This window comes from Nycticebus coucang, chromosome 9 (assembly GCF_027406575.1).
Source record: "Nycticebus coucang isolate mNycCou1 chromosome 9, mNycCou1.pri, whole genome shotgun sequence".
Lineage (NCBI taxonomy): Eukaryota > Metazoa > Chordata > Mammalia > Primates > Lorisidae > Nycticebus > Nycticebus coucang.
This window is the reverse complement of record NC_069788.1, coordinates 81,365,961-81,382,443: the sequence shown is the minus strand read 5'-3', so window position 1 is coordinate 81,382,443 and position 16,483 is coordinate 81,365,961. Positions and strand designations below refer to the sequence as shown.

The following is a 16,483-nucleotide window of genomic DNA, read 5'->3' as shown; positions in this document are numbered from 1 at the left end:
ATGCTCCATATCTGCCACCATCTGCCTTAGATCTTCCTCCTTAATAGTGACTTTTGCCAGCTTCTTTTCCCACTCCTCTTGTCTTTTGCTTTCTGGAGCATCTGTCTCCAGTCATGGAGATGGCCATCTCCTGGTTGGGACTATGTTTCTGCTGCTTCTCATACTCACCAGCTTGAGTTAAGCCCCCAGATGCACCTTTTAATTTTTTCTTGGAGAGGCTTACAGGAGTTTGTAAATTAAAACTTTTTATAAAGAATCAGCTATTGTTTCTTTGTTATCTTCATTTCTTTTTTTCTTAGATGTACTCTTTTTTTTTTTTTTTTTTTGAGATGAGATCTCACTCTTATCACTCTGGGTAGAGTGTTGTGGCATCATCACAGCAGCTCACAGCAACCTCAAACTCCTGGTTTTGAGCGATCATCCTGCCTTAGCCTTCTGAGTAGTTGGGATTGCTGGCATGAGCCACCATGTCCGGCTGATTTTTTAACGTTTTTTTTTTTTTTTGTAGAGATGGGATCTTGCTATTGCCCATGCTGGTCTTGAACTCCTGGGCTCAAGAAATCCTCATGCCTTGACCTCCCAAAGTTCTGGGATTATAGGCATGAGCCACTAAGTCAGCCTTCAGAGTGCTCTTTTAAATGATATAGGTCAGATTGTATTTCTCCACTGCTTAAATTTCTTTCTTTCTTTTTTTTTTATTGTTGGGGATTCATTTTAGGGTACAGAGAACCAGATTACTCTGATTGCATTGTTAGGTAAAGTCCCTCTTATAATTATGTCCCACCTGTAAGAGGTGTGTCACACACTATGACCCTCTATTGCCTCCCTCCTTCTCTTCACTCTCCATTCCCCCACCCCCACCATATCAATCAATTGCCCTCATATCAGAATTGAGTACAATGTATTCATGCTTCTCCATTCTTGTGCTGCTTTACTGAGAAGAATGTGTTAGACTCCATCCAGATTAATGCAAAAGATCTCTCCCCTCACTTCCCCCTCCCCTTTTTCCTCTTCCTCCCCAAATCACCAATGTGAATTGCTGCCATACCCCCTTTTTCCTCCACCATTCTATTTTATGGAGAGGGCTGCATCCAATTCTCTTGGCACCTTCAAAGCCATTGCATGTGCTCTAGTCCCCTGACTAGACTCTTTGACCTATAGCCTTAGGGCTGTCAGTCTTTTTGTTACCATATCCTGAAAGGCACTGCTATCACCTTTTTTTGTGACTGATTTTCCTTCCTAGTCTTTATTGCTCTGTGGTATTCATTTGATTGTTTACTGGCTATGTCCCTCCTAAACTCTATAGGAGAAGGAATTTATCTGTCTTCATTGCCGAGACCCCAGTTACCTAAAACAGTGCCTGGAGGATATAGTAGAATTCAGTAAATATTGGTAGAATGGATAGTGAAAAGAATTCATAGATAACTTAGTGAGAAAGTCTATATTTAGGACATGGGTATTATGACCTCTTATAGGCTTATTTTATTTATTATAAATTAGGTAATACATTCACGTTTCAAAATTCAAAGGGGTTGCAATGAAAAGTCTTATACTGTCTCCCAGCCCCTTCTTTTTCCCCTCCTCCAAGTAATATGCTAAGTTCTTGTGTGTTATTTCCAAAGACAACCGTGGTTCAACTTAGAAAATCACAGATAAATTACTTCTTCCTTTACAAAAAATGCTCATTTTAGTATCTGTACTGTTTTGTACCTTGTTTTTGTTTTGTTTTGTAAAATATACTTCAGAGATTGTTCTTCGTCATTAAAGATATATTTGCATAAAGACCATCTTTATTTAATGGCAGCATAGTATCCCATTTTATGAATTTATCATAATTCCCCTTTTGATGGACATCATTTTTGTTTATTGTCTTTAGCATTACAAACTATGTTTCAATAAATAACTACGTACATACATCATTTTGCCATGTTCCTAGCATATCTGAGGAATAAATTCCTGTGAATAGAATTGCTGGGTCAAAGGATGTGCACTCTTGTAATTTTTGATAGACGTAGTCAAATTGCCTTCCACCCACTATCAATTTTTGCTTCTGACACAGTGTGCTATTATTTGATCTTTGTCAATTTAACATTAAAAATGGTATAACAGGCTGGGCTAGGTGGCTCACACCTATAATCCTAGTACTTTGGGAGGCCGAGTACTCACAGGATTTGAACTCACAGGTTTGAGACCAGCCTGAGCAAGAGTGAGACTCTGTCTCTAAAAATAGCCAGGTGTTGTGGCAGGCACCTGTAGTCCCAGCTACTTGGGAGGCTGAGGCAAGAGGATCTCTGGAGCCAAAGAGTTTGAGGTTGCTATGAGCTAAGATGCAATGACACTCTACCGAGGGTTACAAAATGACACTTATCTCAAAAAAAAAAAAAAAAGAAAAAGAAAAATGGTATAACCCTAGAAGTTTCTTTCTTTTGTTTCTTATACTGTGAGTAGTTAAGCATCTGTTCCCATTGTATTTCACATCATTTCACCATTGTGTTTACTATGTGTTGCCCATGTTCTGTACCTATTTTTCTACTAGGATTTTCTTTTTTTGTTTGTTTGTTTGTTTTGTTTTGTTTTTGGCCAGGGCTGGGTTTGAACCCGCCACCTCTGGCATATGGGACCGGCGCCCTACTCCTTGAGCCACAGGCGCCGCCCTCTTTTTTTTTTTTTTTTTTAATTGACTTAGTAGAGCTCTCTTTTAGAAATGAGCCCTTCATCTGTGATCTGAGTTGCAGACATTTTGTTCCATTGCCGTTTCTGATTTTGTTCATAGTGGTTTTTCCCAAATAGGAATTTTTTGTTTATAGACAGACTTACTATTATTAGTCTTTTCATTTATGTGACACAGGTTTTGTGTCATAATTAACCCTACCAACTTTATTTTTTAGAATCCCTATGGTTTTATCTTATACTTCTGAGATTTCATTTTTACATTTCATATCTCTTTGATACTGCTGAGATTTATCCTGGTGTAAGATGTGAAAAGAGGTATCCATTTTGGAGGGAACAATCCTAGTATTTCCTGATCTCTTATGTCTTGTATGGAAACTAACTTTTCAACTGTTTCTCCTGAACTCTGAGTAATATAGACAAGTGGGCACTTTCCGGTATATGATGTGGTTGTCTTTATCTTGCCAATGTTGACTTAAAGATGGAACATTGTTTTAAAACAGATTTTGTAGAATTTTTCATTGCCAAATACATATCGATAAGATGAGTAGTATTAAGTGTAAAGATAGCTAATTAACATGATGTATTGCATTTGAGGAACATAGTATATACATAGCGTACATAGTATACTGTGTAAAGCTAAAGAAATGAGATTTTCCTCTTTCATTTGAGTGGATCATGTTCCAGATCTCTTAGTTTTCTTGATCAATGTCCAGTAACACCAAGTTAATAAATATTGGGGTTAAAATGGGGCTTGATTCTCATGTGACTGTATTTCTCATATTGAGTAGACTACCTTCATGGGCTGTCATCTTGCAGAATAGAAGTTCCAAAGTTTTTGGCTGTAGTGGTTAAGAGGGTGTTTCTGTATAACTTGCATCAGAATTGGTGATGGTCCTTCACTGCCTTTGCTATGCAACTTAGCCTTATCTTACCTATTGTTCCATCTCTATTGGCTGTTGCCACTATTATGTGACTAACTTCCCCAAGATTTGTAATGATTCACTTCATCAATAACATCAAATCCAAGCTGAGCCTGTTAAGTTAGCTATCAATGGCCTCTTTAAAATTTCTCCATCATTTCTCATAATAAAATTTTCCCACACACATACTGAAATGGCTGAGCTGACACCATTGTTGTCTTCTTTTTTTTTTTTTGGAGTGGAGAGGTGTTTATTCAACCACATAAAATGCATATATAGGAAACTTCTCCAAGAGCTGGTGGCCTGCACTCAGCATTGCACAGATAAAAATATATGACTTTCAACACAGATCTAAATACCTTCACATTTAAAAAATCATAATTCTCTGCACAAGTTTTAAGCTGACAGAATTCAGGTTCTGAGTTTTCGTATATAGCTTTAATTTGTTTAAACTCATGTTTATTTAGAACATGCATAGAGAATACTAAGGCCATTTTCTCACTGCGAAACACTGCAAAATATGTACATGGTATAACCTAATATAGGCAAAGTTTTTAAAAATCATCTTTCTTGGCTTAATGTAATTGAGTAGTGGTAGGGGTGAAGAGGTGGCTGCCGACATACAATTCTTTACAGACTTGTTTTTGTCTATTTGTCTTGCTCTTTTCTTAAGTGCCTTCCTACATCTTTCTATTTATCTGTATTATTGCCTAAATCTTTTACTTCTTATAGTAAAAAGTCTTTTATAAAAACCATCAAATGGCAGGAGCTTTATTTTATTTATTTATTTTTTGAGTCCGAGTCTCACTTTGTCTCCCTGGATTGAGTGCTGTGGCATCACACAGCTCACAACAACCTCAAACTCTTGGGCTTAAGAGATCCTCTTGCCTCAGCCTCCCAAGTAGCTGCTACTACAGGTGCCCGTCACAATGCCTGGCTATTTTTTAGAGACTGGGTCTCGCTGTTGCTGAGGCTGGTCTTGAACTTGTGAGCTCAAGTGATCCACCTTTCTCCTCCTCCCAGAGTGCTAGGATTACAGGTGTGAGCCACCGCACCTGGCCATATGGCAGGACCTTTGAAAAACATCATTATTGGTCCCAGCCCTGAAGGGACCCTGGACCCTGTCATCCTCATTTTTTACAGGACAAATTTGTACCTTTTGTAGGGTGATGGGGTTTGAGATCTGTATATATGAGGCTAAATTCTTTTGTCTATTTGTTTTGCAAATTTTCAGTGAGTTCCTTTTAGGAAAGTTTTTTGTCCTTCCTTCTCTTTTCCCTTATAGCAGTGGTTCTCATGTGTGATGCCCCATCATGGGGGCATGAACAGCATCTCAGAACTTTTAGAAGTGAAGATTTTGGGTCCTTGCTCTTGACCAGCTGAATCAGAAACTGAGGGTAGGGCCCAGCAATCTTTTCTAATTAGCAGGCCAGGTGATTCTGATGGGTTAGTTTCAGAACCACTGCCTTATAGGGTCTAATTCAGCGTGTTTGCCTCACAGTGAACACCAAGTAAAAAGTTATCGGCTATTTAATCTGTAGATTATATTAATAGCCATTGATTAATTTATATCTCATCATAACTTCCATTTATTGAATACCAACTTGGTCTAGGTACTAAACATGCATTGGTGGTCTCTTATGACCTCACAAGTCATTTTCAGAAGAGGGACTGGTGTTCTCACTTTATATAAAGATGAGAAATGGGGGTCTCTGATGAGAAATGGGGGTCTCTGAGGAGCCTTGACTTGCCAAGGCTACATAGCGGCTAAGTGCAAGGTCTGTCATATTCCAAAGCCTGTCTTTCTAGTATCCCACCCTGCTTTTTATGTAATCCCTTGCTCCCAAAGAATATGTGTGGTTGCATGGCTGTCATATGGTCATGTAATAAATGGTTGTAATACTCACATTACTAGATTTCTCACATCATTTACTTAACCCATCCACTAAATAGCAACTTTCCAGCTTAAAAAAAAAAAAAAATAGAAACACTGACCATTTTTCTTTTCTTTTCTTTCTTTTTTTTTTTTTTTGAGACAGAGTCTTATTGTGTCAGTAGAGTGCTATGGTGTCACAGCTCATAGCAACCTCAAACTCCTGGAATTAAGCAATTCTCTTGCCTCAGCCTCCCAAGTAGCTGGGACTACAGGCGCCTGCCACAACACCCGGTTATTTTTTTGGTTGTAGTTGTCATTGTTGTTTGGCAGGGCTGGACTGGGTTCAAATCCGCCAGCTCCGGTATATGTGGCTGGTGCCCTAGCCACTGAGCAGCAGGCGCCGAGCCCATTTTCCTTTTCTTAATATTCATTTACTTACAGTGTGTCAGAGAATTAGGAGGTAAAAAGAAAAGGCCTTTGAAATCATAGTCTTTGCATTTTCACTTACATAGCAACCTCATGTATGTATTACTCAGTATGTAGAAATTAACTTGTACTTTTATTGAGGTGTAAATTGGTATGCTACACAGCTCTGATCTCTGAAATTATAACTTTTGAAAGAGCTACATCGAGATTAGTCAAATCTTAATTCATTGGAAGAAGTAATGTTCCTGTCCTAAGTTTGACTTTCCCCCCACGATATTTATTTGTACATACACACATTTTTAGATATGCAACTGAATAAAAATATTTTAAATTCCTCATAAAGAATGAAATGTTTATTTCTGTGGGAACTCACTGTAGTTCTTGGTTTGATTGCATTTAACAAATGTAACTTCATGTTATTTATGAATGATAATAGTTAAGACTTACATAGCACTTCACTTTATGCCATGCCCAATTCTAATCACTTTACTTATTTTAATTTCCTTAATCTTCAAATACTGCCTTTAGTAGGAACTATTTTTTATTTTTTATTTTTTTGAGACCGAGTCTCACTGTGGTGTCAGCTCACAGCAACCTCAAATTGTTGAGCTCAGGTGATCCCCTTGCTTCAGCCTCCCAAGTAGCTGGGACTACAAGCGCCCACCACAACGCCTGGCTAGTTTTTGTGTATTTAATAGAGACGGGGTCTTGCTGTTGCTCTTGCGTAGGCTGGTCTTGAGCTCCTGAACACAAGTGATCTATCTGCCTCAGCTTCCCAGAGTCTTAGGATTATAGGTGTGAGCCACCGTGCTTGACCAATAGGGACTATTTTTTTTTTTTTTTTTTGTAGAGACAGAGTCTCACTTTATGGCCCTTGGTAGAGTGCCGTGGCCTCACACAGCTCACAGCAACCTCCAACTCCTGGGCTTAAGCAATTCTCTTGCCTCAGCCTCCCGAGTAGCTGGGACTACAGGCGCCCGCCACAACGCCCGGCTATTTTTTGGTTGCAGTTTGGCCGCGGCTGGGTTTGAACCCGCCACCCTCGGTATATGGGGCCGGCGCCTTACCCACTGAGCCACAGGCGCCACCCAGGGACTATTTTATTATCTCTATTTTCCCATTTTGTGGAAATGATGGAATGGAAAGGCAAATAACTTGTTCGAGCACCCAGGACAGAACCTGAATGAAATCAGACATCCTGGCTTTGTAGACTATGCTCTTACGCACTCCTCAAGGTGTATTGTGGATTTTCAGCCAGAGCTGTAACATGTCACTTTATGCTTCTGAGATGGTGTACTATTTATTTTTGTTTTTCCAGGTTAGCACCTATGTGGAGGATAGGACCGATGTGGGAGTTCACACAGAGAAGTAACTCAGGTCCTTTTAAAGTACTAAATGTAATAATTAGGTGGTTTGTTAGGGACTCAGGCAGTGCGGGTGTATCCAGTGGTGAAGGCAGGTGACCTTTGGAGTGGAACAGTTCCTGGGTCTTCCTCAGCCTCATTTTATACCAGACAAGCCCTGCCTGTTCTTTGTGCTTTTGCCATGCTGTTCCTCCTTTATGTTTTGGAGTGTGCCAGGGTTTCTCACTCCCTGTCATTCACACATATCACTTGGAGTCCAAGAATTTTGTGAGAACAGTACAAGGGTACTCAAGCACAAGGACTTGGAGTGGGCAACAAAAAAACTTGAGGATGCTATGTTATTGTGTGCCTCTTTTTATTTAAAGACAAACCTAATTGTAGTACTCTACAAAAGAATGAGATCAGAAGATTGTTCCATAACCCTGTAAAGACTGCCCTTTGATTTGCAGCTGCTGCTTGGGACCTGCTAGTATTTGGAACTTTAGTCTTTGTCAGAACCACATGTACAAACAAGCTGAGGGGGTAGACTGCATTTTTTAGCTTTCTGTAACTATGCATACTAGTTTAATATTTCTGTCATCCATCTTGTATTTGCATATAAAATTTTACATACATCCTTGCTAACCACAATTTTATTGGTGTACATTTGGCTGGGTGACAGAGGGATAATTTTCTGGAAGGTGGTCAGGATCATTGGAAAGAGCTGTGGGTGTGGGCATTGGCCTTGGTTGATCAGGACACAGCCAGGTTGAGATCTTTGAGTTATCAAAAGGCAAGCAACTCATGTCTCCTTACTTGGTTGCTATCTCCTGAAGAAGGCAGGCAGCAATTGGAACATACCTGTGAACTGCTATAACCAAATAAGTGTCATTTGTTTTATCCTAAATTTAATGAGTTTTGAAAAGTCTTCTGTAGGTATTTATTCTGTGTTATAAATAATACAGCTTCACTTTCTGGGAACCAGTTGTTACTGTCTGATGTAGAAGCAAGAAAACTACAGGGGGAAGAAAGAGGCTGAGAAATGAGGGCTTTAAGTAAGGTTACTCGAGTGTTTTTCCTAGAGTTTTGGGTATGGTGCACTTTCAGTGAATCACACTAGAGATCTAAGTTTAATTTTGTTGTGAATTGATTGTATGATCTTAGGCAGTTTACTTTTTGGTTTTAAAAGTTGGAGCATCTTGAGAGCAAATGTAATTAAGAAGAAAAATTATGTCTGTAATCCTAGCACTCTGGGAGGCTCAGGCTGGTGGATTTGAGCTCACAAATTTGAGACCAGCCTGAGCCAGAGCGAGACCAAAAAATAGATGGGTATTGTGGAGGGCGCCTATAGTCTCAGCTACTTGGGAGGCTGAGGCAAGAGAATCACTTGAGCCCAAGAATTTGAGGTTGCTGTGAGCTAGGACGCTATGGCACTCTATCTATCATGGCAAAGTGAGACTCTGTCTCAAAAGAAAAGAAAAGTTCATCCTTGAATAAAAAGGCTCAACACTGGGTGGCACCTGTGCTTAGTGGGTAGGGCCCCGGCCCCATATACTGAGGGTGGCAGGTTCAAACCCGGGCCCCAGCCAAACTGCAACAAAAAATAGCCGAGCATCGTGGTGGGTGCCTGTGGGCCCAGCTACTCGTGAGGCTGAGGCAAGAGAATGACTTAAACCCATGAGCTGGAGGTTGCTGTGAGCTGTGACACTACAGCACTCTACCAAGGCTGACAAAGTGAGATGCTGTCTCTTTAAAAACAAACAAAAAAAGACTCAACGCTGTAAAACTGCCAGTTCTTTCAGAGGGCTAGGGGCGGTGACTCATACCTGTAATCCTAGCACTCTGGGAGGTCGAGGCAGGTGAATTGCCTGAGCTCACAAGTTGGAGACGAGCCTGAGCAAGAGCAAGACCTCATCTCTAAAAATAGCTGGATGTTGTGGTGGGCACCTGCAGTCCCAGTACTTGGGAGGCTGAGGCAAGAGAATCGCTTGAGCCTAGGAGTTTGAGGTTGCCGCGAGCTGTGACACCACGGCCCTCTACCAAGGGTGACAAAGTGAGACTGTCTCAAAAAAAAAAAAAAGGTACCATTCCACTTCTGTTGGTCCTTGGATTTTACAATGTCAGACTTATATTACCCACATTCACATAAGACCTTTGTGTATATATTACGAATTATTCATGCTGGGAAATAAGCTGCTGCTTTATCCATTTCTTTGTGAGTAGCTTTATATTTAACTTTTTAATCTAGTAGTTACAAGATTTTAACGATGTATTATTTTACATTATATGAGGTAATGAATGGTAAGTACTTAGCATAGAGCATAGCATTAACAAATGTGCAGTTGTTGACAGGTGTTAACTTTTGGATTATGGTTGATTTCAGACTCAGTGTGGAGCTTCTTATTCAGTTCTAAGTGGGTTGAACTATTAAGCTACATTTTAAATACAGTGTTGTCCTTTATTGAGACCACTAATACACCTGTTCAGCCTAAAATCTTTATTTCTGGCCTCAAGATTTTAAACTGAATACTTACAAATTCTACTGTGTAACTCTTTTAGCTATTTCTTCTGGATTAAGGATAAATTAGGATTCATTTTTCCTAGACAGTCTAGAATAGCAAAAAATTGATGATAATTTCTCAATTCTCAGGTCAGTTCTTATGAGAAAGATGTAAAATTCATATTTTTTTTTCTTATTTTTTTAATTGAGACAGAGTCTCACTTGGTCACCCTCAGTAGAGTGCTGTTGCGTCTAAGCTCACAGCAAGCTCAAACTCTTGGGCTGAAGTTTTCGTCTTGCCTCAGCCTCCCAAGTAGCTGGGACTATAGGTGCCCACCACAATGCCTGGATAGTTTTGTTTGTTTGTTTGTTTTACTAGGCCTGGGTCACATTTGAACCCACCAGCCCTTTAGCATGTGGCTGGTGCCCTAACCACTGAGCTACGGGCGCCCCCCCCATCTTTTAGATCTACATTAGAGAAAGAAAAAAAAAAGGAGTTAAACTTGGAACAGATTGTATTTCCCAAAGAAGACTCTGGGAAAGGTTATCTAAAGTGCCTAACTTTCGCAAATTAGACACACCCAATGGACTTTTCTAACACTATAGTGTTTTTTGAAGAGTAAAACAAAAGAACTAGCCTTGGCCTTCTCATCTATTGCTTGAATAGTTGGCTTCTTCTAAGATTTGGCCTGTCCTTTCTCACTGAGTGATGTCCTAATTATGATTTGGCCTGTTTCAAAATATATCATTACCTGTTGGTGATACATAATATCATCTTTACTCATTTTCTTAATGAAACAATAAGCTTCCTTTTATGGTGAATTTTACTGTTTATCAACACATATATTTTTTCTGTGACCCTGTTCTAGGCCATGGCATGGGTTTTTGTTTTTTTTTTGACAATGTGATTTTTTTCCTACTTAAAAAAATTATACAAGTAATATGATTATTGACAAAAGGTTAGGAATTCAGATAGACAGAAATTATCTGTTACCCCCTTTTTAATAAGAACTACTTGTAATGTTTTGGTGACTATCTTTTCAAACTATTTTCTTTGCATATATATACTTATAAATAAATACATGGCCCAAACAGAATCATAACTTTTTTGTTTGTTTTTGAGACAGAGTATCACTTTCTTACCCTGGGTGGAGTGCCATGTCATCATTATAACTCATAGCAACCTCAAATTCTTGAGCTCAAGAGATCCTCTTGCCTCAGCCTTCTAAGTAGGTGGGAGTGTAGGCTCCTGCCACAAACACCTGGCTAGTTTTTCTATTTTTAGTAGAGTTGGGGTCTTGTTCTTGCTCAGGCTAGTCTCAAACTCCTGAGCTTAAGCAATCCACACGCTTCAGCCTCCCAAAGTGTGACCCACCATACCTGGCTACTTTTTTTTTTTTTTTTTTTTATAGAGACAGAGTCTCACTTTATGGCCCTCAGTAGAGTGCCGTGGCCTCACACAGCTCACAGCAACCTCCAACTCCTGGGCTTAAGCGATTCTCTTGCCTCAGCCTCCAGAGTAGCTGGGACTACAGGCACCCACCACAACGCCCGGCTATTTTTTGGTTGCAGTTTGGCCGGGCCGGGTTTGAACCCGCCACCCTCAGGTATATGGGGCCGGCGCCTTACCGACTGAGCCACAGGCGCCACCCTACTTTTTTAATCATACTTTTTTAATTATGTAAATTTCTTAGCTTATGGAAAGGTAGAGAATGATATAATGAAATTTCATATACCTGTCTTCCAACTTCAACAATTCATTTCATGTATCACATTACTCCACTGGATTATTTTAAACCAAATCCCAAATATTATATCTTTTTGTATGTGTGCGAGCATGTGTATATGTGCATGGGTGGTTTCAAAGAGTCAGGATCTCCCTGTATTGTCCAGTTTGGCCTCAAACTCCTGGACTTAAATGATCCTCCCACCTCATCCTCTTGAGTAGCTGGGACTGCAGATATGCACCACTGTGCTCAGCTAGTCTTCTGTATTTTTTTTCTATGATACATGGACAATTTTTAGTAATAAAGCCACATTTGTACATGTAAAAAATTTATAATTGAACATAGGCTATCTCTTGACAGATTTGTAAATAGTCTTTTTTTGTTTTAAACACCAGGGGTTGGTATGACCTCCCAGCAGTTTCAATTATAGTGCAATATTAAATTGACATTGGTGCCATCTACAGAGCTGTTCAGATTTCATCTTTTTTTTTGAGACAGAGTCTCACTTTGTTGCCTTTGGTAGAGTGCTGTGGCATCACAGCTCACAGCAACCTCAAACTCTTGGGCTCAAGTGATTCTCTTGCCTCAGCTTCCCAAGTAGCTGGGACTACAGGTGCCCGCCACAACCTGCAGCTATTTTTAGAGAAAAGATCTTGCTCTTGCTCAGGCTGGTCTCAAACCAGTGAGCTCAGGCAATCCACCTGCCTCAGCCTCCTAAAGTGCTAGGATTACAGGCATGAGCCACTGCACCCGGTGCAGATTTCACCATTTTCACATGCATTCCTGTGTTTGTGTGTGGTTTTGTGCTGTTTAATTCCACGTCCAGATTCATATAACCACTATCAAAAATAAAGGTCATTTTATACTTGGTTATTCAAATCTGTTTCCAAACAAGGACCACCCGTTACATTTAATGTGAATGCTTATGCTTCTCTTTTTAAAACATTGTTTTTCTATAATTTTACACTTACAAGTTATAAGAATGGTGTAAAAAATTCCCACGTGCCCATTACCTATATCAATCAATTCTTAAAATTTGCCCATTCATTTTATCATTTGTTCTCTTGTATTGTGTATATAAATATATATCCTTTCGGAGTAATTTATAGAAATCATGCCCATTTTCCCACATAAATTTCAACTTCTGTTTCCTAAGAATAAGGACTTTCACTTACATAACCACTCCATTTATCACAGTCAGAGAACACTAATACATTGCTCTTATAATTCACATTAAAATTTTACTAGTTGTCCTAATGCTGTCTTTTAATAGTCATTTCCTTCCTCGTTTGGGATCCAGTCCAGGTTCATACCTACAATTAGTTGCAGTCTCTTCAGTCTCCTTCAGTCTGTCACTGGCCACAGGTGAGACAATTTAAGCATCAAAATAATACTATAGAATTTTCATAGAATAAAGAATTTGAGTTTATACTAACATCAACAAATCCAAAAGAAAGTTCTCCATTGTAGTAAACTTATGCCCAATGAATGTAGAAAAAAGGAATAATGGAATCTGCCTTTGCCTTGTTTTTTTTTCATGATCTTGATATTTTTGAGTTCAGATCAGGTTTTTTGTAGAATAATACCTCATAATTTAGATTTGTTTGATATTGTTGCACGAAAAATATGAAAATCATTTTTTCAAATCAATTTGAAAATGACAATCGTGAAAATAATGAAAAATGCAGGGTCTGCGATTTTGGTGGAATACCATAGAATTAATCTTGTTATCTTTTTTTAGGGGAGCATATCAGGAGGTGCATGACGCTGATTTGTCCTCGTCAGTTTGGGCAGTGTTAGCAGTGATTAAGATTGTGTCTGCTAAATTGATCTGTTAATAAAGTTCCATTTTCTTTGTAATTGACATATAATTTGTAGGGAGATACTTTGAGACTACATAAATATCCTGTTTCTGTCAAACCTTTACCCACTAGTTTTAGTATCCATTGATAATTTTTGGCTGAAAAGTGATGGTTGTAAAATGGTGATTTTTCAAATTCTATTCTTTTTTTTTACATTTTGGGGTATTAGTCTACTATAATGGAGAACTTTTCTTTTTTCTCTTCTGTTTATTGATATTAGTATAACTCAACTCTTGAGTTATTTTTCTTCCATGAAAATTGTATTGTTTTGATATTTAAGTTGTCTCATCTGTGGTCAGTGATAGTCCCTTTACTTTGCGTCCTAAGTCTTTTTGACCCAATTTCAGTAGTCTGATAGCTTTTTTGCTCAGAGGCACGAAAAAATATATTAGATTCCTGCTCCATACCTGGCAACCATGGATCTTCGATTACTCTTTGTGGCAAATACTACGTAGTATTTGCATCACGGTTTGGATATTATAAGTTCCTGTTGTTATTGGCCATTGTTTTATGCCTTGACGGGTACAGGGTATTTTTAAGGAAAAAAAGTACATCATAAGTTTATATTGGTCTTTCCTACAGAATTTAAGATTAATGGTTTTACATTCATACCTCTTTTAAGGTATGGATGAAAGTCTCAGTTTCTCTTGATATTCGTAGAATTAACTTTTTTTTTTTTTTTTTTTTTTGAGATAGAAGCTCACTCTGTTGCTTAGGCTAGAGTACCATGGCGTTACTCACAGTAACCTCAAACTCCTGGTTTCAAGGGATCTTCTTGCCTCAGCCTCCCAAATAGCTAGGGCTATGAGTACCCATCACAATGACCGGCTAACATTTTTTCTATTTTTAGTAGAGATGGGGTCCCGTTCTTCGTCAAGCTGGTCTCAAACTGCTGAGTTCAAGGAATCCTCTTGCCTTGGCCTCCCAGAGTGCTAGGATTATAGGCGTGAGCCACTGCACCCAGCTAACTATTTTGCTTTATTTATCAAGATGTATTAACGATACAATATTATCATTAACAATATGGTTACAATATGTATACTTAAGATTTCTTTGCCATTTTTTTGTCATTAGAATCATTTTTTATTTTTGTATTTTTTCCTTAATAATATACCATATAGGCCGGGCGTGGTGGCTCATGCCTGTAGTCCCAGCACTGTGGGAGGCTGATGCAGGTGGATTGCCTGAGCCCAGAGGTTCGAGACCAGTGTGAGCAGCAGTGAGCCAGAGTAAGACCCCGTCTCTACTAACATCAAAAACAGCCGGACGTTTTTGATGTTACAGGTGGGAGTCTGTAATCCCAGCTACTGAGGAGGCAACAGGAAAGAGAATCGCCAAAGGAAGAACATTAAAAAAAAAGAGAGACGAATGGGCAGCGCCTGTGGCTCAGTGAGTAGGGCGCCGGCCCCATATGCCGAGGGTGGTGGGTTCAAGCCCAGCCCCGGCCAAACTGCAACCAAAAATAGCCGGGCGTTGTGGCAGGCGCCTGTAGTCCCAGCTGCTTGGGAGGCTGAGGCAAGAGAATCGCTTAAGCCCAGGATTTGGAGGTTGCTGTGAGCTGTGTCACGCCACGGCACTCTACCGTGGGTGGTACAGTGAAACTCTGTCTCTACAAAAAAAAAAAAAAAAAGAAGAAAATGAACCAAAAACAAGTACTTCAAAGGAAGAAGAATGAACAAGCAAGCTGAAATTAAAAATAAAAAAATTTTTTTTTTAAATATACCATATAATATCCTTCCTTGCTAATAAATATCTTAATTTTAAATGGCTGCATAATGTATTTACCCATTGCCTTTTTTTCGGATTTTATCACATGTTTACTAAAGACAGTCATTTACAGCTTATAAAAATATTGCCTTGGCATACATAAAAATTTCTCAATAATGGTAATTAATAGCTACTCCCACCCCTGTCGTGTCCACACTAATATTCAGCCTAAATTGGTTTAATCTTGAAATGTAATCCAGTCAGAACTGAAGACCAAACATTTCGGGTCCTGGACACGAAATAAAATCATAAACCTTCTGGATCTTTTAATTGATTGACATTAATTAATAAGGGAACCAATTTTTGATGTTGTGAAAGAAATGTGTTCATTTCCAATTATGATTTCAAGCTCCTGCCAGCCCACTTGATCGGGAGGAGGCCACAAAGCATCATCCTCTTTGGTAATTTCATTGTCATTAATTATTCTCTTCAGTTCCTTCTTCACACTTTTATGTACATAAGCCTCTTTTTTGATCATGACATCATTTTTGTAATTGCTGCTGTTGGCATATTTCAGTTTCCGTTCAAGTCAGAATTCAAACTCCAGGAACAAGTGCTGAACTTGGCCTTGTGACCCACGTAGTAACATAAATAAAAGTCACTTTCCATGGCTTTCAGAAACGTGACTGAGACCAAACTTCTATAGCAAATCACACTGCCAAGGCCTGCTCATGACACTTCCCACTGCCTTTTTGGAGAAGTACATGGGATGTGTTTTGTTTTAATGTTTAATGTTTTGTTATAAACAGAGCTGAGTGAACTATCTTTGTACATGTGTTTGCTCATAATTTTTATCTTTAATTTTAGGATAGCATGCAAACTGGAATGTGTATAAATGTAAAGCTCAATTAATTTTCCCAGCAGAATCAACCATAGAGTAAGGAGCACATTCTTGGCCACCCAGAAGCCTCCCCTGTGGCCTGTTCTCCTCATCTTTCAGGGATAACCACTGACCTCACTTCTAGTATTATAAATTATTTTTCCTTATTTTTGAATTGGATTTAATTTAGTTTTCTACTTTATACAAATGGAAATTATTTAGTATATACTTTTACATCTGGCTTCCTTTGCTCAAGATTATTTTTTGAGATTTGTTAATGTTCATGTTTATTCTCATTGCATGTATCCTATGAGTTAGGCAGGAGGATCGCTTAAGCCCAGGAGCTTGAAGTTGCAGTGAGCTACGATGATGTCACTGCACTTTAGACAGAGCGAGACTGTCTCCAAAAAAACCAAAATGCCTTGGCGGCTCCTGTAGCTCAGTTGGCAGGGCACCGGCCGTGTACACTGAGGGTGCTGGGTTTAGCTGCCCAGGCCAGCTAAAACAACAATGACAATTGCAACAAAATAAAACAGCCAGGCATTGTGGCAGGCACCTGTAGTCCCAGC

At 39.1% G+C, this 16,483-nt stretch overlaps 1 protein-coding gene across 16 annotated transcripts in view; it reads left to right on the top strand.

The window, feature by feature from the left end:
- Window positions 1-16,483, top strand: part of WDR20 (WD repeat domain 20) — an 85,661-nt gene that overhangs the window by 26,188 nt on the left and 42,990 nt on the right. For 2 of the 16 annotated variants that reach the window (XR_008382544.1, XM_053603121.1), the window contains one exon: window positions 14,612-14,716. The exons of the other annotated variants lie outside the window; for them this stretch is intronic. Coding sequence is in view for 1 of the 2 variants with exons in the window: in XM_053603121.1 (XP_053459096.1) it covers window positions 14,696-14,716 (21 nt within the window). In the remaining variant the exon portion in view is untranslated. Of the gene's footprint in view, window positions 1-14,611; window positions 14,717-16,483 lie in introns of those variants that run through there. 16 annotated transcript variants of the gene reach the window in all.